This window comes from Maylandia zebra, linkage group LG18, assembly GCF_041146795.1.
Source record: "Maylandia zebra isolate NMK-2024a linkage group LG18, Mzebra_GT3a, whole genome shotgun sequence".
NCBI classification, from domain to species: Eukaryota; Metazoa; Chordata; class Actinopteri; order Cichliformes; family Cichlidae; genus Maylandia; species Maylandia zebra.
Window position 1 is genome coordinate 28,209,114 of NC_135184.1, and position 17,273 is coordinate 28,226,386.

General features: G+C 41.0%; 2 protein-coding genes across 3 annotated transcripts; both read left to right on the plus strand.

Annotated features, from left to right (window-relative positions):
- Nucleotides 1-652: 652 nt before the first annotated feature.
- Nucleotides 653-9,217, plus strand: hhatla (hedgehog acyltransferase like, a). Of its 2 annotated transcripts, XM_004565372.5 has the most exons (13): nt 653-846; nt 1,834-1,961; nt 3,427-3,494; nt 3,593-3,706; nt 4,136-4,156; nt 4,395-4,589; nt 5,442-5,651; nt 5,981-6,152; nt 6,448-6,592; nt 6,702-6,737; nt 6,829-7,030; nt 7,902-8,043; nt 8,311-9,217. In XM_004565372.5, the coding sequence occupies exons 2-13, from the start codon at nt 1,856-1,858 to the stop codon at nt 8,451-8,453; spliced, it is 1,554 nt and encodes a 517-aa protein (XP_004565429.1). In that variant the 5' UTR covers nt 653-846; nt 1,834-1,855; the 3' UTR covers nt 8,454-9,217. The 2 variants fall into 2 exon arrangements, with proteins under 2 accessions (XP_004565429.1, XP_004565430.1); XM_004565373.5 differs by lacking the exon at nt 4,136-4,156.
- A 2,987-nt stretch (nt 9,218-12,204) lies between these two features.
- LOC101469034 (kelch-like protein 40a) lies at nt 12,205-17,269 on the plus strand. The gene is made up of 6 exons (XM_004565371.4): nt 12,205-13,444; nt 13,591-13,751; nt 14,045-14,152; nt 14,580-14,765; nt 15,018-15,167; nt 16,810-17,269. Exons 1-6 carry the CDS (start codon nt 12,323-12,325, stop codon nt 16,919-16,921), a joined length of 1,839 nt encoding a protein of 612 aa, XP_004565428.1. The 5' UTR covers nt 12,205-12,322; the 3' UTR covers nt 16,922-17,269.
- The last annotated feature ends 4 nt before the right edge of the window (nt 17,270-17,273 follow it).

The window sequence follows — 17,273 nt, forward strand, 5'->3', positions numbered from 1 at the left end:
CCCCTGGTATTCAGGCACCCTTGTCATTTTTAATAAACCGGGAGCGACACCTAGTGTCTAAATGACAACAATGCTGCCTTAGTAACTATGAAACAGCGCCTGCATGCATTCAATCCCATCAGTCGCAGTGTGATTTGGAGTGGGTGGTTTCTTGACAAATGACATTTTATGTTGTGAGTGATTAAAAATAGAAAGACTCAGATGTGATGTGTGTGTGCTGAAATGGGAAAGCACTGACTAATATATGAAAATTCCCCAAATTCCTTAGGCATTTAATGCGTTTTATAATATGGCGGTCTTCGACGATATCACAGAGTACAGAAAATTATTTTTAAAAACAGAAAAAACCCAATTTCTTTCAAATTGTAGAAACATTGCCTTTGTTGCATCTAACCGGAAAACGTGAAAGACTTGGGTCTGTAACAGTAAGTGCAATCATATTTCATTGCACTTTTAACATCCGCATATAATTTATCAAGTCAGATTCATTCTATCTTTGATTGGCTCTCAATTAGGCTAATTGCTACTGATTGACTTTCTTTTTTCGACGTTATAAACCATGTTTGTGAGTAAGATCCGATGGACACGGTGTGGACCACCCCTCATTGCGGTGCAGTAGTGGTGGATAAATATATCCCCCCTCCTCCTCCTCCTCCTCCTCCTTTCGTTGGGTCCGCAACATCCTGACTGCCAGAGGCTGGTGATCAGAGGCAGCGGCAAAGCCCCCGCAAGACGAATGAAATGAAATCTGCTTTTGCCGCCACCTGCTTTCCCCCAATTTCTTTGGTCTACTGAAGAACTGGCTGTAGTGCTGCCCTCATCCTGACAGTGTAAAGCGGATATAAGGTTAGTAAAACAAGTCTTGTATTAATGCAAAGTGATAAATATGACGGAAACCACCAGGGGGGGAACAATCAGAACAAACAGCCGGTGTGTTATCGACTCTGTGCGCACAGAGCATTGAAAAAGTAAGCCTCAATTTGTATGCATGCCGCTTTGCGGGGGATCTGCATAGCCATGGTTACATCTTGGCACTGGCATGCCACACTTGTTCGTCCAACTCCTTTAAGTTCAACTCAAAGTGCGCTACATGAGCATGAAGCACACGCCCTAACACAGCCAGGAACCCGGGCTGTCCACCTGAAAACTAACGGTTTTCCCACTCCAGTGCGCCATTCTTGGCCATTCCAGTTAGGGCTAATTATTCTGTGAAGTGAGTCCCCAGCGCCTCCCAGATCACATAGCACTGCAGCTGCCCTGCTGTACAGCAAACCAACTGCAAGACAGTACTATAATAGGAAGGAGAGGTAGGGTTGCGCAGCTGACGGTGCTGATTCCGAGGAGCCAGAGCTCTGAAGTCCTATTTAAGTCACTGGGCTGTCGATCCGGGAAGCTTATTAGTAAAATACCACCTCGGTGAAACACCCCGGTCTGTCTCAGACCAGTCAGGAACTTGTGTTATTACTGCGCTGACCCGTTTTTGTGGGTGTATAGTTTCTATAGGCACAGGCTGATTTCCACTGGGTAACACTGCCAAGGACATCTACCATAAAAATTAACTGTACTGGGTTTCTCCTCATGTTTTGTCCGGTTAATCCTGCGGAGCATTTTATTTATCGAGGAACCTGTCAACGTGCATGCTTTCATACTGACATGTCACAGCAAACTACAATGTAACAATTTCCAAAGAATAACCTGGTTCAGTAAAATAAACCTTTTAACCCTGCATTTCTCTCAGAGTTTTCCTTTTTTTGTTTTGTTTTCTGTTCATTTATACTGGTTCCCTTCACTTAGGTCTAACATTATGTGGCTGATTGCTTTTCAACCCATTAGGCTTCAAGTGTGCAGATTCACCATGGGGATCAAGACTGCCCTCCCTAGATATGAGCTGTATCTCTACACAGCTGTACTTGCTGTGGCCTTGATATGGGCAGGCAGTTGGATATTTGAAGCTTCAAGTGGTGAGTGCACAACGTGTCAAGAGATGTCCGGAGTGCATGCATGCGCGCGCGCGCACACACACACACACACACACACACACACACACACACACACACACACACACACACACACACACACACACACACACGCGCGCACACACACACACACACACAGGCTGTCGGTGTAACTGAGAAAGTCCGAAAAAAAAAATCAATATCACAGTGCTTTAACATTTATAGAGGTTAATTGAAATCCACTGATATTCCCTAAAGTTGGAGAGAATGGACACTTTTATGCACCTACTATCAGCTTTAGGAGCACAATTTTCGCTCATGATCTGATAAATGTCACTGAAAGCCAAGTGACAATGCAATTCAATTCCAATGCAATTTAAAAACTGCCTCAAAAAGCACCGTCCTACATCCTACAACAGTGCTCTATTTAACCTAAAACAGGGCAGAACAAAGTTCATTTAGTAGATGAAAAGAGACTGCTTCCCCCCTGCGTGTTCTTATTATGTGAAGACAATTTGAAAAAATGGTCCACTTACTCTCTAATTATTTCCCAGATGGAGATATTTCTGACTAAGTTACACTGAGCCAACTAACTCCAAACCCTTCATCCTGAAATAACACCAAATGTTTGCATGCATTCAGACTATGACATGCTTCGACCAGCCTCTTCACAAACTGATCTGAGTGGACTGAGTGCAATCGGGTGACTGGTGCTGTCTGTCACCGTCTGTGCTGTCATACAGTCTAGATGTCAATCATCATTTTAGTCCAGATATTTTTTCTCCTTCAGTCTCTGTCTCTTAAAATGGTGATTTGTAATACTCAGGTCTGCATGCTACAGTAGCACTGTATACTGGCAATAGTAGTTTGGCTGTGTTCCCAGAAGTAAGAGGCTTTCCCCGAATGACCCTTACATTTTGAGGCTTCTCCAGCTTTGGCTGGAAAAACCTACTCCCCACTGTGGTGGTGGTGGTGGTGTAGGTTGATCACATTTGTTGCTACACTGATTGCTTCAACTTTGGTCACCACTGCGATTGTTTTTGGTGTTGTGTTTGTCATTTATGTGTTAGCGCTTTGTTCAGGTTATATAGAAAACTACTCTCCTGCAACAAGATTATGTCTACATGAGACTAGATGTCAGCCTCAGAATAGAAAGCTCTGCAGTGAGTGTATTATGTAATATTTGGTGTTATAAAATAGACCAGAAGTGCTCTCAGGCCCTTAAATTTGCAATAATCCAATGAACACACCAAAGCTCTTCAAGCTGTGACTACCTGCACGACTGTTTTCTTACAGAGGAATAACCAGCTCATATAAAAATGCCCAAAACAAAGCTGCTCAAAGCCTGGATTCCCTAACACAGAGGCTTTACAGTGTCCTGCCATTACTTAAAGCTGTTTTGCATTATTAATAAAACACCTCAGCATGCACAAATGGAGATTATCGTTTTTTTGTTTGTTCGTTTTTTCAGAAAATGCAAACAGAAAGACCTTCAAGGAAAGCGTCAAACCAGGATGGCATTATTTTGGCAGGAAAATGGTAAGTCCCTCTTCTTCATGTATTCTCTATACAGCTGCACAGCGCCATGTTAAGCGAGCGGTTGTTATTTGATCCTAATGCATTTTTCCTTGCTGTAGGATGCTGCGGACTTCGAATGGGTGATGTGGTTCACGACATTCCGCAATCATATCCTTTTTGCTCTCGTTGGTCATGTGATCTTTGCCAAGATATTTTCCCTGGTGGCTCCAAAGGTGCGCGGGTGTGAATGCTCACGAGATACTCCTGGGTTTTGAATAAATACACGTGCGGGCTCATGGTGTTTTCTCTGTAAATATGTATTTCACACATATTTGCATGTGCTCAAGTGTGAAGAAAGATATTACAGTAAATGCAAAGCTGCATTCTGCTGATGTGAACAGAAGGCCTTGAAGTGATTAATTAAATGTAGTTTTATTCCATTTTTATTCAATGAGATGTTTTTCTGTTCCAGAACAAAAATGTTTCTCGTGGCTTTTATTTGAACCTCAAGGCCTGACAGAGTGACTCAACACAGCATGAGCTGCTTTCTTTGATACCAAGTTCCCATCTGTTGCGTCTCTGCTGTGAATATCTGGACATATTTAAAACAGTTCATCATGTTTTAAACACGTTTTATGTCTTGTTTCATGTTTACAATGAAGATTGGTATAAATGGATGTAAGGTAACATTAAAAGATCTTAGAATTTCACAACATTTGCCATGCATTTCATTTAAATTGTGCATATGTGGACTGTAGATTTGTTTTCATTGCCCTGTAATTTAATCTTCCCATCCTTAGGTATTTTAATTTTTTGCAGTGTCATGAGTGTTATTATACTAACACCACTCTTCATGTGTGTTCCTGAATTCTGAACTATATCCTGATATCTTGACTAATTCTGGCTCCTTCTTATCCACAGCACAGATCCTTGGTCTTTGGGGTGTATGGAGGTTTGGCAGTCCTGGTAACGATGGGCTGGACTTTCTTGGCTCTGGTTCTTTCTCATTGCATCATACTATACAGCGTGGCTATATTCAAAAGTAAATGGATGTGCTTCGCTGCAGGCTTGTGTACGCTGGCCTCCATCAAGCTGGAGCCCTTTAACTCCTGGCAGGTGAGGGAATGGTAGCAAAGTAGAAGTTTAACAACTTCACCTACTTCCAAAGTCCAGCGACGCATGTAATAAATACTACAACATTTGTGCTCGACCACCACATTTCTTCCTAATGATCCTAATGGAAGTTCTTTCTGCCCGTCCCTGAGCCTGGTTCTGCTGGAGGTTGCTTCCTGTTAAAAGGGAGTTTTTCCTTCCCACTTTCTCTCAGTGCTTGCTCATAAGAGGTCATTTGATTGTTTGGGTTGTCTCTGTATTATTGTAGGGTCTTTACCTTACAATATAAAACACCTTAAGACAACTTCATTTGTGATTTGGTGCTATATAAATAAAACTGAACTGCAACTTTTCTGGAGTTTAGCTGAGTTTGTAGGGGTGTTTCCAGGATTTTCCAAAATGTGGTGATTCAGACTCAGAAGCAGTTATTGAAGCCCACTGGAAATAAGTGAGGTTTATTAGAAAGAAACAACCAATAAAACCATTTGAAAATTGGTTGAATTTAAATGCAGACAGACCTCCAGCCTCCCTAAACATGCACTAGAAAACGTGAATGCCCTGTAGCATCATAGTTTTCACATTGCTACACACAGTTGTTGTTGGCCCCCCTTTATCCACACCACTGTGAAAGGTTTCAGCTGTAGGTGATCTTAGAAGCGTTACCAAACCGGAGAACGATCCCGAAACACTATAGATAACATTACAAATTATAGTATTTGGTCTAATATGTAATGTATGGACACATGATTACAGTACTGACAGCATACAGCTTCTGCCAGATTGTTATTGTCGTCCTTATGCAGACTGGTGTTTGAGGCTCAGAATAACTTTTATCCCCCCACTGCCCCACAACAGGAAGCCTTGGTAACTGGTTCCTTCAACCTCCAAGATATCCTGTTCTATGGCGGTTGTGGCTTCAGCATCATGCGCTGTATGAGTTTTGCTTTAGAGAACTGCGAGAAGAAGGAAGGCAACTACACGTTCTCAGACCTAGTGAAATACAACTTCTACCTCCCATTCTTCTTCTTTGGACCGATAATGACATTCGACCGGTTTCATGCCCAGGTGAGGATTGAAATCAAACGGAATATAAAGATAAACTGGTGTTTTTTTAAAAAAGAAACCCTAATATTTCTTTTAATCAACAGTAGGTACATCTATTCTTTAATTAACTATTTTATTAATGTGAATAATTAATTGGTCCAAAAATAGTTACAAATCTGTAACTCTGCTATTCTGAATGGAGTAATCGTCAAATATTCAAGTTTCTATGGAATATGGCAGGGATAGCTCAGTAGGTAGAGTGGTCGCCCCATGATCATGGGTTCAAATCCCCTGAATGGCTACCTGAGCAAGGTACTGTCCCTAGTTTAGTGGAAGCTTTTGTTCTGCAGGCAAATAACACTCAGCTGATCCGTAAAGAGAGGGAGATGTGGAACATCACCACCAAGGCCTTGTTGCACCTGGGAGGTATTCTCGTGGTGGATGTCTTCTTCCACTACCTTTACATTCTGACGATACCCAGTGACATGAAGCTGGTCGCTAAGCTTTCTGACTGGTCTCTGGGTGAGTAATTAAATCCAAAGCTTTTTCCTTTCTTTCGCACTTGCACTGAAGTTTTCTTGCTTCAGTCATTTGATTTCTTGTGGTTTGAAATAACATTGTTATTCCCTAAAATCATACTATTTCCAAGGAAAATCAGTGAAAAAATGAATAATCTAAAATTCTAATGAGACATCATTTCAAGTTAATCTGCTACTGGAGGTTTTCTCAGAGGCAGGACTTTAAATAAATGCCTGAAAAGACTGTGGGATATATTCTAATTAGGAAAGATTCAGATTTGTTTTTATGTGATTCACAGCTGGACTGGCTTATTCCAACTTGGTGTATGACTGGGTGAAAGCGGCTGTAATGTTCGGCGTCATCAACACCGTGGCAATGCTGGATCACCTGGACCCTCCTCAGCCTCCCAAGTGTATCACCATGCTTTACGTCTTCGCTGAGACGTACGTGCGACTTGCATCAGCAGTGTGAAACCACAGTGTAGTTTCTTGGTTCGCTCTGCAAAACCGTAAAATGTGTGAAAGTATTCATGAAACTTTGTGTCTTTTGTAGGCACTTTGACAGAGGCATCAATGACTGGCTGTGCAAGTGAGTGCATGGATGATTTAAATTCATGGGCATAAAGAACCGAACGTGGTATAGACAAGAGGATTTTGACTCATCGTTGTGTCACGTGCAGGTATGTTTACGACTACATTGGTGGAAATCACGATCAAATCTTCAAAGAACTTCTTGCAACCATCTGCACTTTTGCCGTCACCACCCTGTGGCTGGGCCCATGTGAACTGGTTTATATCTGGTCCTTTTTCAACTGCTTTGGTCTCAACTTTGAGCTGTGGGTGGCCAAGTTCTTCTCCCTTCCACCACTTTCTACCATAGAGGTGAGAAACGATAAGGCAAATAGTAATGCCCCTAGGCATGTTTGAGCATGGATGAAAATTCTTGCCTTGAATAACAATTTGTGTCTGATACATTTAAAGAAGAAATTAAATTACTTGGTAAAAAAATTCTTTAGAGTCTTGACACAAACACAGGAATCTATCAACATTTTGTCATCACATTTAGTCACTGGATACAGAATCTCTTCTTCATCACTGATAGTGATCTTGGTATTTAATGAGCACTGATTTTAAGTCACTCTATCACACTTTGTGGAAGCTGCGTAATGGACTGAGACAGAATAGTGTGTATTTGGTTCCTGTTTCCCCGTGCCCTTCTTGTTTCTCTCCTCTTTCCCCCAACACCCCAACTGGTCACGGCAGATTTCTGTCTGGCTCTACCAGAGTTCTCTTCCTGTCTAAAGGAAGTTCTTCCTTCTCACTGTTGCCAAGTGAGCCTCAGGGGCTATTATCTAATTCTCTTTAATGTTGTACCTTTCATTATAAAGGGGAGTGAACTGGCAGTTAATAAATAAAACTGGTGGTTATCAACTTCACAGATCCATTTCTTAGTTTGATGGGCCTTAATACAGTACTGACCTGAGAGCAACAGGATCAAAAGTAAGCTGAGCGACACGATTTTGAGGTGTGGAACTATTTTTATTCATTTAAAAAGCCATTATTAAAAGAAGTGGATCTATTATATTTGCCCCAAGAATATAATAGACAAGAGAAAAGCAAAACAGATCCTAATTTAAAGATGGACTAAGCATCTATCAAACATTTCACAGGTCTGCAGGATGGCAGCAGAATTACATTTTTTCTTTTTCTGTGTTAGTTGTAATTTTGTGCTCTGTTGTGTGTCTTCTGTTAGAGTGCCATGGGTGAAGCCATGTCACGCAGGATCCGCGGTTTGTTCAATGCGGCCAACTTCTGGGCTATCGTCCTCTACAATGTTCTCTCCCTGAACAGTTTGGAGTTTGCCAAAATGGTGGGAAGGAGACTGATTTTTAAAGGTGGGGAACAACATCAGTATGAATAAAAAACAGGGTTTTTTCTCAGTTCCAAAAGCACAGGAAAACAAGAAAAGTAAAAACTTGAGGGGCTTAATGCTCCACAGATCATTTGACTTTAGCATCGCTTCTGTTTTCTTCATAGCATTAAACATTCTGTGACACAACTCTGACAGGGCTTGTTCACTGGATTATCTGCAGTATTTCCTTTAAAGTTCTGCTTTAATGTTCTCACCCCCCCTTCCTCCTTCTTCTTTGTCCTATTGTTAGGTTTTCCTCTGTCGACCCTCTCTGTGTTACTCGTGACCTACTGTGGTGTGCAGCTGGTGAAGGAACGAGAGAGACAACAAGCCTTGCTGGAAGATCCAGAGCCGGTGAAGCCAGTAGATGGTGGCAAAGAAAAAGCAGAATAACCTGGCAGAGAAACAGTTTCACAGACTTAATGGTCAATGGGCGCTCACGTGGTTCTATCCTCGGCCTTGCATGCTATAACAGAACCATGCTGGTTAACAGCCATTCAGCACCTATATTGTTCACAAGCCGGTGTTTTTCCTTTTGTTTGTCGGAAGCGAGGCAATGATTCGAACTGTGAAAAATCCGCAAGTGCACTTGCTGTTGATAATCAACACATACTTTGGCACAAACCCACCGACAGTGCATTTAGTATTTGTATCGATCTGGACTAAAGATTGTTTAAAATCTATCTATCTATCTATCTATCTATCTATCTATCTATCTATCTATCTATCTATCTATCTATCTATCTATCTATCTATCTATCTATCTATCTATCTATCTATCTATCTATCTATCTATCTATCTATATATATATATGTTTAAAAGTACTTAAGGACATATAGTATTGTAAAGGAAGAATTACTTTTGGCCTGTGTGGTTCTGTTCTCCTTCACTTTTATTTCTTCTTCCTTTTTTATCACCATCTTTGTTTTTTATTTAATTGAGATGGTTGAGATCCAATCTTATTGATCTGTAATCAAGCTAAAAGGGTAAAACTTGAAGAAAACTTGAAATCAGGGCGTCATAAATGGAGTGCAATAAAGAAAATAAAAAGGGTGCTATGGAGGTCCTCCACATAGCTTGCAGCTGATTGTAATGTACAGTATAATTGTTTTACTCTTACTAAGAAAAATATATATGACGGTAAAGCACTGGTATTTTAGATCTCCTGTGATTCTGAGTACTGAATGTAGCTAAGTCACTGGAAACCATTCAAAGAATGACTGCCTTACTCTACTACTGTCCACAGGAGATTACTGTGGGTGTGGCGTTTTGGTCCATCTCTCCTCGGCCCTCACTCACATAATAAAGACCCCCACTTGAAAGGCCAGAAGCCCAGCAGGGGACATGGGTCAGTGTTATGCTGCCTGTCAACAAAACCTGCTGTGTGTCTTCAGTGCAGCAGTCAGAGAGAGAGAAAAACTCGATGCAATGTTTTTTCCCACTTTTGGGTATTCATTAAAGGTGTTCATTTCAAATGTTTGACTTGTAATAAAGTGGTGTTTCGTCCAGAAGGGACACTCCTGCTGTGAGTTTGTTTGGTTGCTATTTGCAGTGAGATTGCTGTGTGTACATGTATGCACCTATGAGCTGTTCAGGACGGTCTGCATTAAAACATTTGAACAAATTCATTCTCTTTGAATGGACGAAAAAGGCTCTCCTGCTGATTTGTGAGACACTGCCATTCATCACCACCAGATGGCCCAGTTTGTCCAAAGTTAATTTCTGCTATTTCCTTTGTGGTTACAGCATGGATGATTAAAAACATCCAATGTTTGCTAAACTTTTCTTTTGGCCTGTCCGACAGTGTAGCAGTTGTTGTCTGAAGGCCAAAAAATGCCACACAGATTTACTTTCCCACGTGGACCATTACTGTATTTGCTATAATGGTCCACTTGATAGTTATATTTCATTAGAATTTTATCAGGATTTTTAATTTTGAGTTATTATAATGACAATGGACAAGACTGAACAGAAAAGAAAACAAAGAAAGAGAAGTTGGGAAGAAAGAAAGAGGGAGAGAAAGGGACAGAGAAAAAAAACACATCAACAACAGAAGTGGGACAAAACCACCTCTTTGCCAACAGGCTACACTACATGTCAGGATGGTTAAAACATACCCTTTTAGAAAAGCCCGGGCCAAATTAAGTAATTCACTTGTATTTGTTGATGAGTGTTCCTTTTATGAAACCAGTCTGGCCAGGCCGTATTATGAGGTGGGTTATCTTTTCTAATCTTTTAGAGTTTTGTGACGTCAGTAACCAATACAGTGTGACACCCAAAAAGCATTGTTGGCTTCATGTTGAGATTTACTGGCACAGAGCACAGAGAATTATTTAACACGATTACCTAAACTTTTGTTATTTTTTTTAAAGCTGCTGGCAACCCAAAACGTCCGCTATGCTGAAGCTTTATGCAGCTACAATGTGTCGTCTTAGTTTATTTGTATAGTGACAAAAAAAGAAGAAGCTTGGCAAAGAATAAGGCTATGTGAGATTTTAAACTTTGAACTGTTTTGAGTTTGAGGTTCATAAATCAGACGCTGATGCTATAGTGGTGTAAACCTTTATATGGCCCGCGCATGTCAAACCTCTTTTATCTTGTGGGCCCAGAGAGCGCACTTTGAGCTTGGACCAGTGAAACTCCCCTTTCTATCATTCAATCACACGTTTATTCCCTGGGAAGGATTAATGTGAGGGGAAAAGGTGCATTTACGACAGTATTTCTTAGTTTTTCAACATGATAAATGGATTATATTACATAAAAGTTTAGGTTTCATTGCCTAGACAAATGTTTTAGTGCATATCTGTATGGTAGGTGGTGAAAAACAGGAATCTTGTTTTTGTATGGTATGGGCCGTCATGTGGGAGGTCTTTAACAATAAGAAAAACTGTAAAAGCTGTGAAATTATAGATAAAACTTTTATATCCTCCTTCACATTTTCCAAAGCCTTTCAGACCGTAGTCTTTGCTGGGCTGATTCTGGTACCCGGGGCTTTTGTTAGACATCCCTGATCATGACTTTTAATTCTATACCAGGGTTAGGCCACTCCAGGCCTCGAGGCCCGGTGTCCTGCAGATTTGAAATCTCACCATGGGTAAACACACCTGAATCAGATGATTAGTTCATTATCAGGCCTCTGGAGAACTTCAAGAGATGTTGAGGAGGTCATTTAGCCATTTGAATCAGCTGTATTGGATCAAGGACACATCTAAAACCCGCAGGACACCGACATTCGAGGCCTGGAGTTGCCCACCCCTGTTCTATACCTTCTACATATATGTGATGCACTGGTCACATTTTTCAGACTCGCTTTCAACCACTAGATGCCAGTACTGTTTGTCACTTAGCATACATTGTTGTTGCAAATCACTTAATGTTGGCACATGTATACATACATACATATGGAATAAGTAAAATGTGGGATATCACATAATAATAATAATCCTCATTTATACCAGATGTATAAAATATTAAAACTTTTGCTTGTTTTTTGTAATTGTGGCTGAAACAGTTTGAAAAATATTTTAATCACAATGGAACTAACCCCGGCACTGTTTTTATACACCAACTGTGAAGATTTCAGTTGAAGGAGCAACTACAGACTGATGATCTGGAAGGGATCTGTCAGAGCTAGAATTAGGAAAACACAGTACAGGTATTACGATAAAAAAGAGAACACAAAGCAGTTGACCCACAGTCCATCAAAGCCTCATCAGGCGAGTCATATTAATTTTTTAAACTAACAAATATTAAAACTTCGGATATTTCCTCCCTCTGTATATATTTGTTTTATGATATGAGTCGGCACTACTCATATACTCCTATACCTCTATTAATATACTTACAATATGATAAACTGACTCTGTGTGAGGCCAGTGTGATCACAAATTAAATCAATATTTGATTACGTGTGTGTGAAAGTGTCGCTGTGATCAGACCCAGCGAAGCTGCTCGATGAGTTGTTCTTCTGGATTTAACAGCCCCGGTCATTCAGCTGTTTGTGGGGGTCTGTGTGGTACAGCAGAGGATAGGTCCCCCTGTCCACCAAGTTGGATGCCTCAGCTTTGTGAGGGTCCTGTCTATAAATACCCCTGACTTGCGTAGTGGCTGACAGCCACAGACAGCTGCAGCCACAAGCCATCCAACTACACGAGACTATTCAGGGCAAACTGAGCCACCCTGTGCACTGAAAGTCCCGCTCTGTTGTGGGGAGAGTGTAGGGAGCCCACGAAACCCAACCCGCACACGGCAACAGAACAAAATGTCTGCCATGACTATAGATCCAGTGGCGCAACCTCGGATGTACCAGCAGACCTTGCTTCAGGATGGACTGTGTGACCTCTTAGAAAATGACAGATTTGTGGATTGTGTCCTCAAAATCCAGGACAAGGAGTTCCCCTGCCACCGCTTGGTTCTGGCAGCTAGCAGCCCCTTCTTCAAGGCTATGTTCCTGTCTGACTTGGAGGAGAGCAAGAAGAAGGAGGTTGTCCTCAAGAATGTGGAGCCTGGGGTTATGGAGATGATCCTGCGGTACTTGTATACATCTGACATTAATCTGACAGAACAGAATGTTCAAGATATATTCATGGTCGCCAACATGTACCAGATCCCCTCCATCTTCTCTGTGTGTGTGTCCTATCTCCAAGAAAAGTTGGTGCTCGGGAATTGCTTGGCTATCTTCAGACTGGGGCTGCTTCTGGATAGTCCCAAGCTTGCTCTTGCCGCGAGAGACTTCATCTGCGAGCGCTATCAGGTTGTTGTCAGGGACCAAGACTTTCTGCAGCTAGCTCCCAGCGAGGTGGCCATCATCATCACCTCAGACGCCCTTAATGTTGAGCGGGAGGAGCAGGTGTTTGAATCCCTGATGGACTGGGTCAAGCATGACGAGACCAATCGGGTCAAAGATCTGCCCGAACTGTTGCACTGTGTTCGCTTCAGACTCATGCCTTTGGATTACTTCAAAGAAAAAGTGGAGCGTCACCAGTACATCTGCTTCAGCCAGGACATCAAGAAGGAGCTGGATCTCGTCAGGGACGCTCACAGAGGGCGGCTCCCTAAGCCGAAGAAGCCTGCAACAGATGGGGCAAAGGGGGGTGAAGGCAGTGAGGATGAGGAAGATGATGAGGACGGTTACCTGCCAGGCATACTCAACAACAATCCTCGTTTTGGGATGTTTGAAATGGACCTCATACTTATGATCAGCGACACAGGGACTGTGGCCTACGACCCGGCAGGAAACGAGTGCTTTGTTGTGTCAGAATCCACTGAAATTCCCAAGAATCACTGCAGCCTGGTGACAAGAGAGAACCAAGTGTTTGTTGTGGGAGGACTTCTCTACAACGAAGAGGACAAAGATGAACCATTCAGCTCCTACTTCCTGCAGGTAGTGTGTAATCTATGAAAACCATTTGTAGCTCTTTACAACCTGAACTCTGACGATGGCTCCTTTTCAAATCTTAAGGTATTTTAAAAATATTTCTGGATTCTTTTGTATTTAATTCCTCTCACATCACTTTTATTTATCCCCAGTTTGACCCAGTCAGTTCAGACTGGTTAGGGATGCCTCCACAACCCAACCCACGCTGTCTGTTTGGCCTGACTGAAGCTGAAAACTCAATCTTTGTTGTTGGAGGAAAGGAACTGAAGGACGGCGAGCACGCACTGAGCTCAGTCATGATCTATGACAGACAGTAAGTTTAATATGCTCTAGTGTAATGGAAAATGCACATCTTATCTAAATTATGGCCATCTCTCTTGGAAATATAATTGCATACGATAGTAAATACGATTTGTTTAAACTTTGACCTTAAAATTCAAAATCATCAAGTCCGGAAATGTGTGTTTTCCTTATAAAAGGAACAAAACAGCAACTCCCAAGCCTCGTTTCTTCTTAGAATCACAGTTTGCATGAGTCACTCACTTTATCATCTGCAGAGTCTGTTCATGATGGTACATGTTCTTCTTCATTTGCACATCTGCACAGGTCTTTCAAATGGGGAGAATCTGATCCCCTGCCTTATGAGGTGTATGGCCATGGAACTGTATCACACAAAGGGCTCGTCTACGTCATTGGAGGAAAGTCTGAAAGCAGGTAAGTGCACTACAGGCTTTAAAAGCCCACATTTTTATGATAATGTCGGTAGGAAAAAAAAGAAAAATCATTATTAAACCTCATTCATCATCAGTCTCATAGTTTTATTTTATTATTATTTAATTATTTTGTGTTCTGCGGATTTTATAACTCAGTTTATAACTTTGGCTAAACAGAACTTTTAAAGTCTGCGGTGGCTGAGCACAATGTTTCATTTTGTTATTTTAATGGGGATCAGACCAAAAACCAACCAACTTAAAAAACAAATAAATAAACAGTCCTGGCTCCTGCAAAATCAAAAACATCAGAAATGAACAGGATTAGAACATATATGACGAAACTCATGCATGAACTCAAATAATCCGTTTAAAAAAGCATATTTTGTCTGTTTGTTTGCACATGCGTGTTTGCGCACGTGTGTGTGTAGGAAGTGCATGAGAAGAGTGTGTGTCTACAATCCCACTAAGTTTGAATGGAAGGACCTGGCCCCTCTGAAAACAGCCCGCTCTCTGTTTGGCATCGCCGTCCACAACGACCAGATCTTTGTGGTCACAGGAGTCACAGACTCAGGCCTCACCAGCTCTGTGGAGGTCTACGACATTGCCAGCAACAAGTGAGACAATGTTTTATTATATATATATATGACTCGCTTTATTACATATATATAACCCGCTTTATCTACTCGTATCAAGGGGAAGCATCTGTCCGCATTAGTGAAATGACTCACTGAGCACAAACAAGAGATCATTAGATCATAAAACGCCACTCGTGGTACTGGTACGGGTGTCATTCAGTATTATTGAAGCTTGTTTAACACCATCACGTCCCCGTGTGTGTTTGTGTCCTTATTGTCCTGTTATTCCAGGTGGTCTGAGTTCACAGAGTTCCCTCAGGAGCGCAGTTCCCTTAATCTGATCTCAATGGGGGGGTTCCTGTACGCTGTGGGGGGCTTTGCCATGATGCCCAGTGAAACCAGTGAGGAGCCCGTCCCAACAGAGATGACTGACATTTGGAGGTGAGAGCCTACTAGACATAACAACTGAATGTAAGGTCACAGAAAAACAAAAAAGGAGGAAAATCACTTTATACACACAAATGATCATTTAGGTGATGAAGGGATTTTAGTGAGCGAATTTTATCCAACAGTAAAGTTTTATTCAGACTCCTTGTAAGAGTTTCAGAGTGAAAGACTGTCTTTAAAGTTTATAAAGTCTGCTGTTACAAAGGCTTATATTAAACATGTCCAAAGTATAAATAATGAAGTCATGTACAAACAATCCTTATGAGCCAAAGCTAGGGATTCGGGCTGATCTAAACACTCAAATCCAATTGTTGGTGTTTTGTTTTTTCCTTTTCACTCTGCACGATGACGAGAGACGCACAGGCTGATCAGTTTCAATCAACCTGATTGGTTGTAAGCACAGAGGCCCCACTGTCCTGCTGTTCAAAACCTCTGCTTAGGAGGGGCAGCTGATGTGAGACAGGGGAAAGGACACCAAAGGAGCTTGTTTTACATAGTGGATGAACTGACAGGCGACACCAAGGTTCACTATGGGATAAATAAGACCTATACAAATACAACAATTCTGAACAATGCAAAGTTAAAATACAAGAATAATATTCTGGAGTTGTAAATGAGCACAACAGATTTACGTTAAATTCTTATGGTAGTCTGAGAAGCCCGCTGCTGTTACAGGGTCCCAGTGCTCCTGTTTTTCTGTATTTTCAGTAGCATTAACAGACACTTCAGTTAATAGTAAAATGGACATTTCAGTTTATGTTACCATTAGCAGGCATTTCCTTTCGCTGTAACTCATTAAATTAACCTTTAAGCATGTCTTTAAGCATACATGTCTATGCAATTACAGCTTATCTGGTATTTGCTCAAAGATTCTTCATCTTGTTTATAATCTGTACTTATTACTAGGACATTTAATTGCTGGTACTTGTCGCCAAGTGCTTGCTCACAGGGGGTCGACTGATTGTTGAGGTTTTCTCTGTATCATTATAGAGTCTTTATAATATAAAGCACCTTAAGGTAACTGTTTTGATTTGGTGCTAAATGAACAAAACTGAATTGAAAGCAATTTTCATCCAACACTTCACAGTGAAGATTATTATTTTAGTGATGTAGGAGAAATCTAAACACACTCCATATTCATGGATTATTTTCCAGGGAATTTTGGTAAATTATAGCAAAGAAATAAATTTTACAATATTTGGACCATTTTATATGTTTTTAAACATTTGAGGTAAGGTTTCAGCAACAAAGCACAATCTGAGCACATCAAATAAGAGCAGAATAGCAGGAAAATCACTGAATAATTAGTACCCTTCATTTATGTTAAAAATAAAAACATTTGACCTAAACTACAATTTTGACATGTTTTAAAGTCTAAAGCTGGAGGACTTGGACTTGCTAATGGTACATAGGCATTGATTAGGATCTTTTCAAAACATTTGTTGTGAGGTATAATAATGGCTGCTGTCTACAGTGCTGTTAATAATAGCTTCATTTGATACACAGCTGTCAGGAATTCCTTTTGTGCCTAATCATTCTGTCTAGATGAAAAATATTGAGATTGCATTGTTATTACTGTATGCTTTCCTAAGATGCTATGAGGGGAACTCAGCTGACTTATTTATCTTCTCTACAGACATGATGAGTCAGACAAGTGCTGGACTGGGATACTGCGTGAGATAAGCTATGCGGAGGGATCTACTATTCTTTCAGTGCGTCTCAACACTCTGCGACTCACCAAGTTATAACTGTACCAAACTGTTGGCGCCATGAGGTGAATCGTAACTTTAGCGCTGTGTTAAACGGATGCACTGATTAGCTGAGGGTCAGAGAATGTTTCAGGGTAAGGAGTGAACATGGTGCGCGGGGATGGAAAAGTGTTATGAAATAAGCATCAAAAGAGTTTTATCTCTCTTTTGCAGTAAGGGGAGACATATACATGCTGTAGCAGGACACGAGTTAGAACATCGCACAAAAATGTATTTTCTAAAATGCTACAGTGTTCCTTTGTACATGTTTTTGTAATATCATTTCTTGATGTTTATTATCTGTAATGCTTCATTTTAATGGTAATAAAATATCAGATTGTTATCTTGCTTT

Bases quoted from the DNA above. Each gene is read 5' to 3' on its own strand.
- hhatla (XM_004565372.5), top strand. From the start codon at position 1,856: ATGGGGATCAAGACTGCCCTCCCTAGATATGAGCTGTATCTCTACACA. The intron at 1,962-3,426 runs GTGAGTGCACAA...TCGTTTTTTCAG, and splicing joins GATATTTGAAGCTTCAAGTG to AAAATGCAAACAGAAAGACC. The intron at 3,707-4,135 runs GTGCGCGGGTGT...TTTACAATGAAG, and splicing joins TTTCCCTGGTGGCTCCAAAG to ATTGGTATAAATGGATGTAA.
- LOC101469034 (XM_004565371.4), top strand. From the start codon at position 12,323: ATGTCTGCCATGACTATAGATCCAGTGGCGCAACCTCGGATGTACCAG. The intron at 14,766-15,017 runs GTGAGACAATGT...CTGTTATTCCAG, and splicing joins TACGACATTGCCAGCAACAA to GTGGTCTGAGTTCACAGAGT. The intron at 15,168-16,809 runs GTGAGAGCCTAC...TCTTCTCTACAG, and splicing joins GAGATGACTGACATTTGGAG to ACATGATGAGTCAGACAAGT.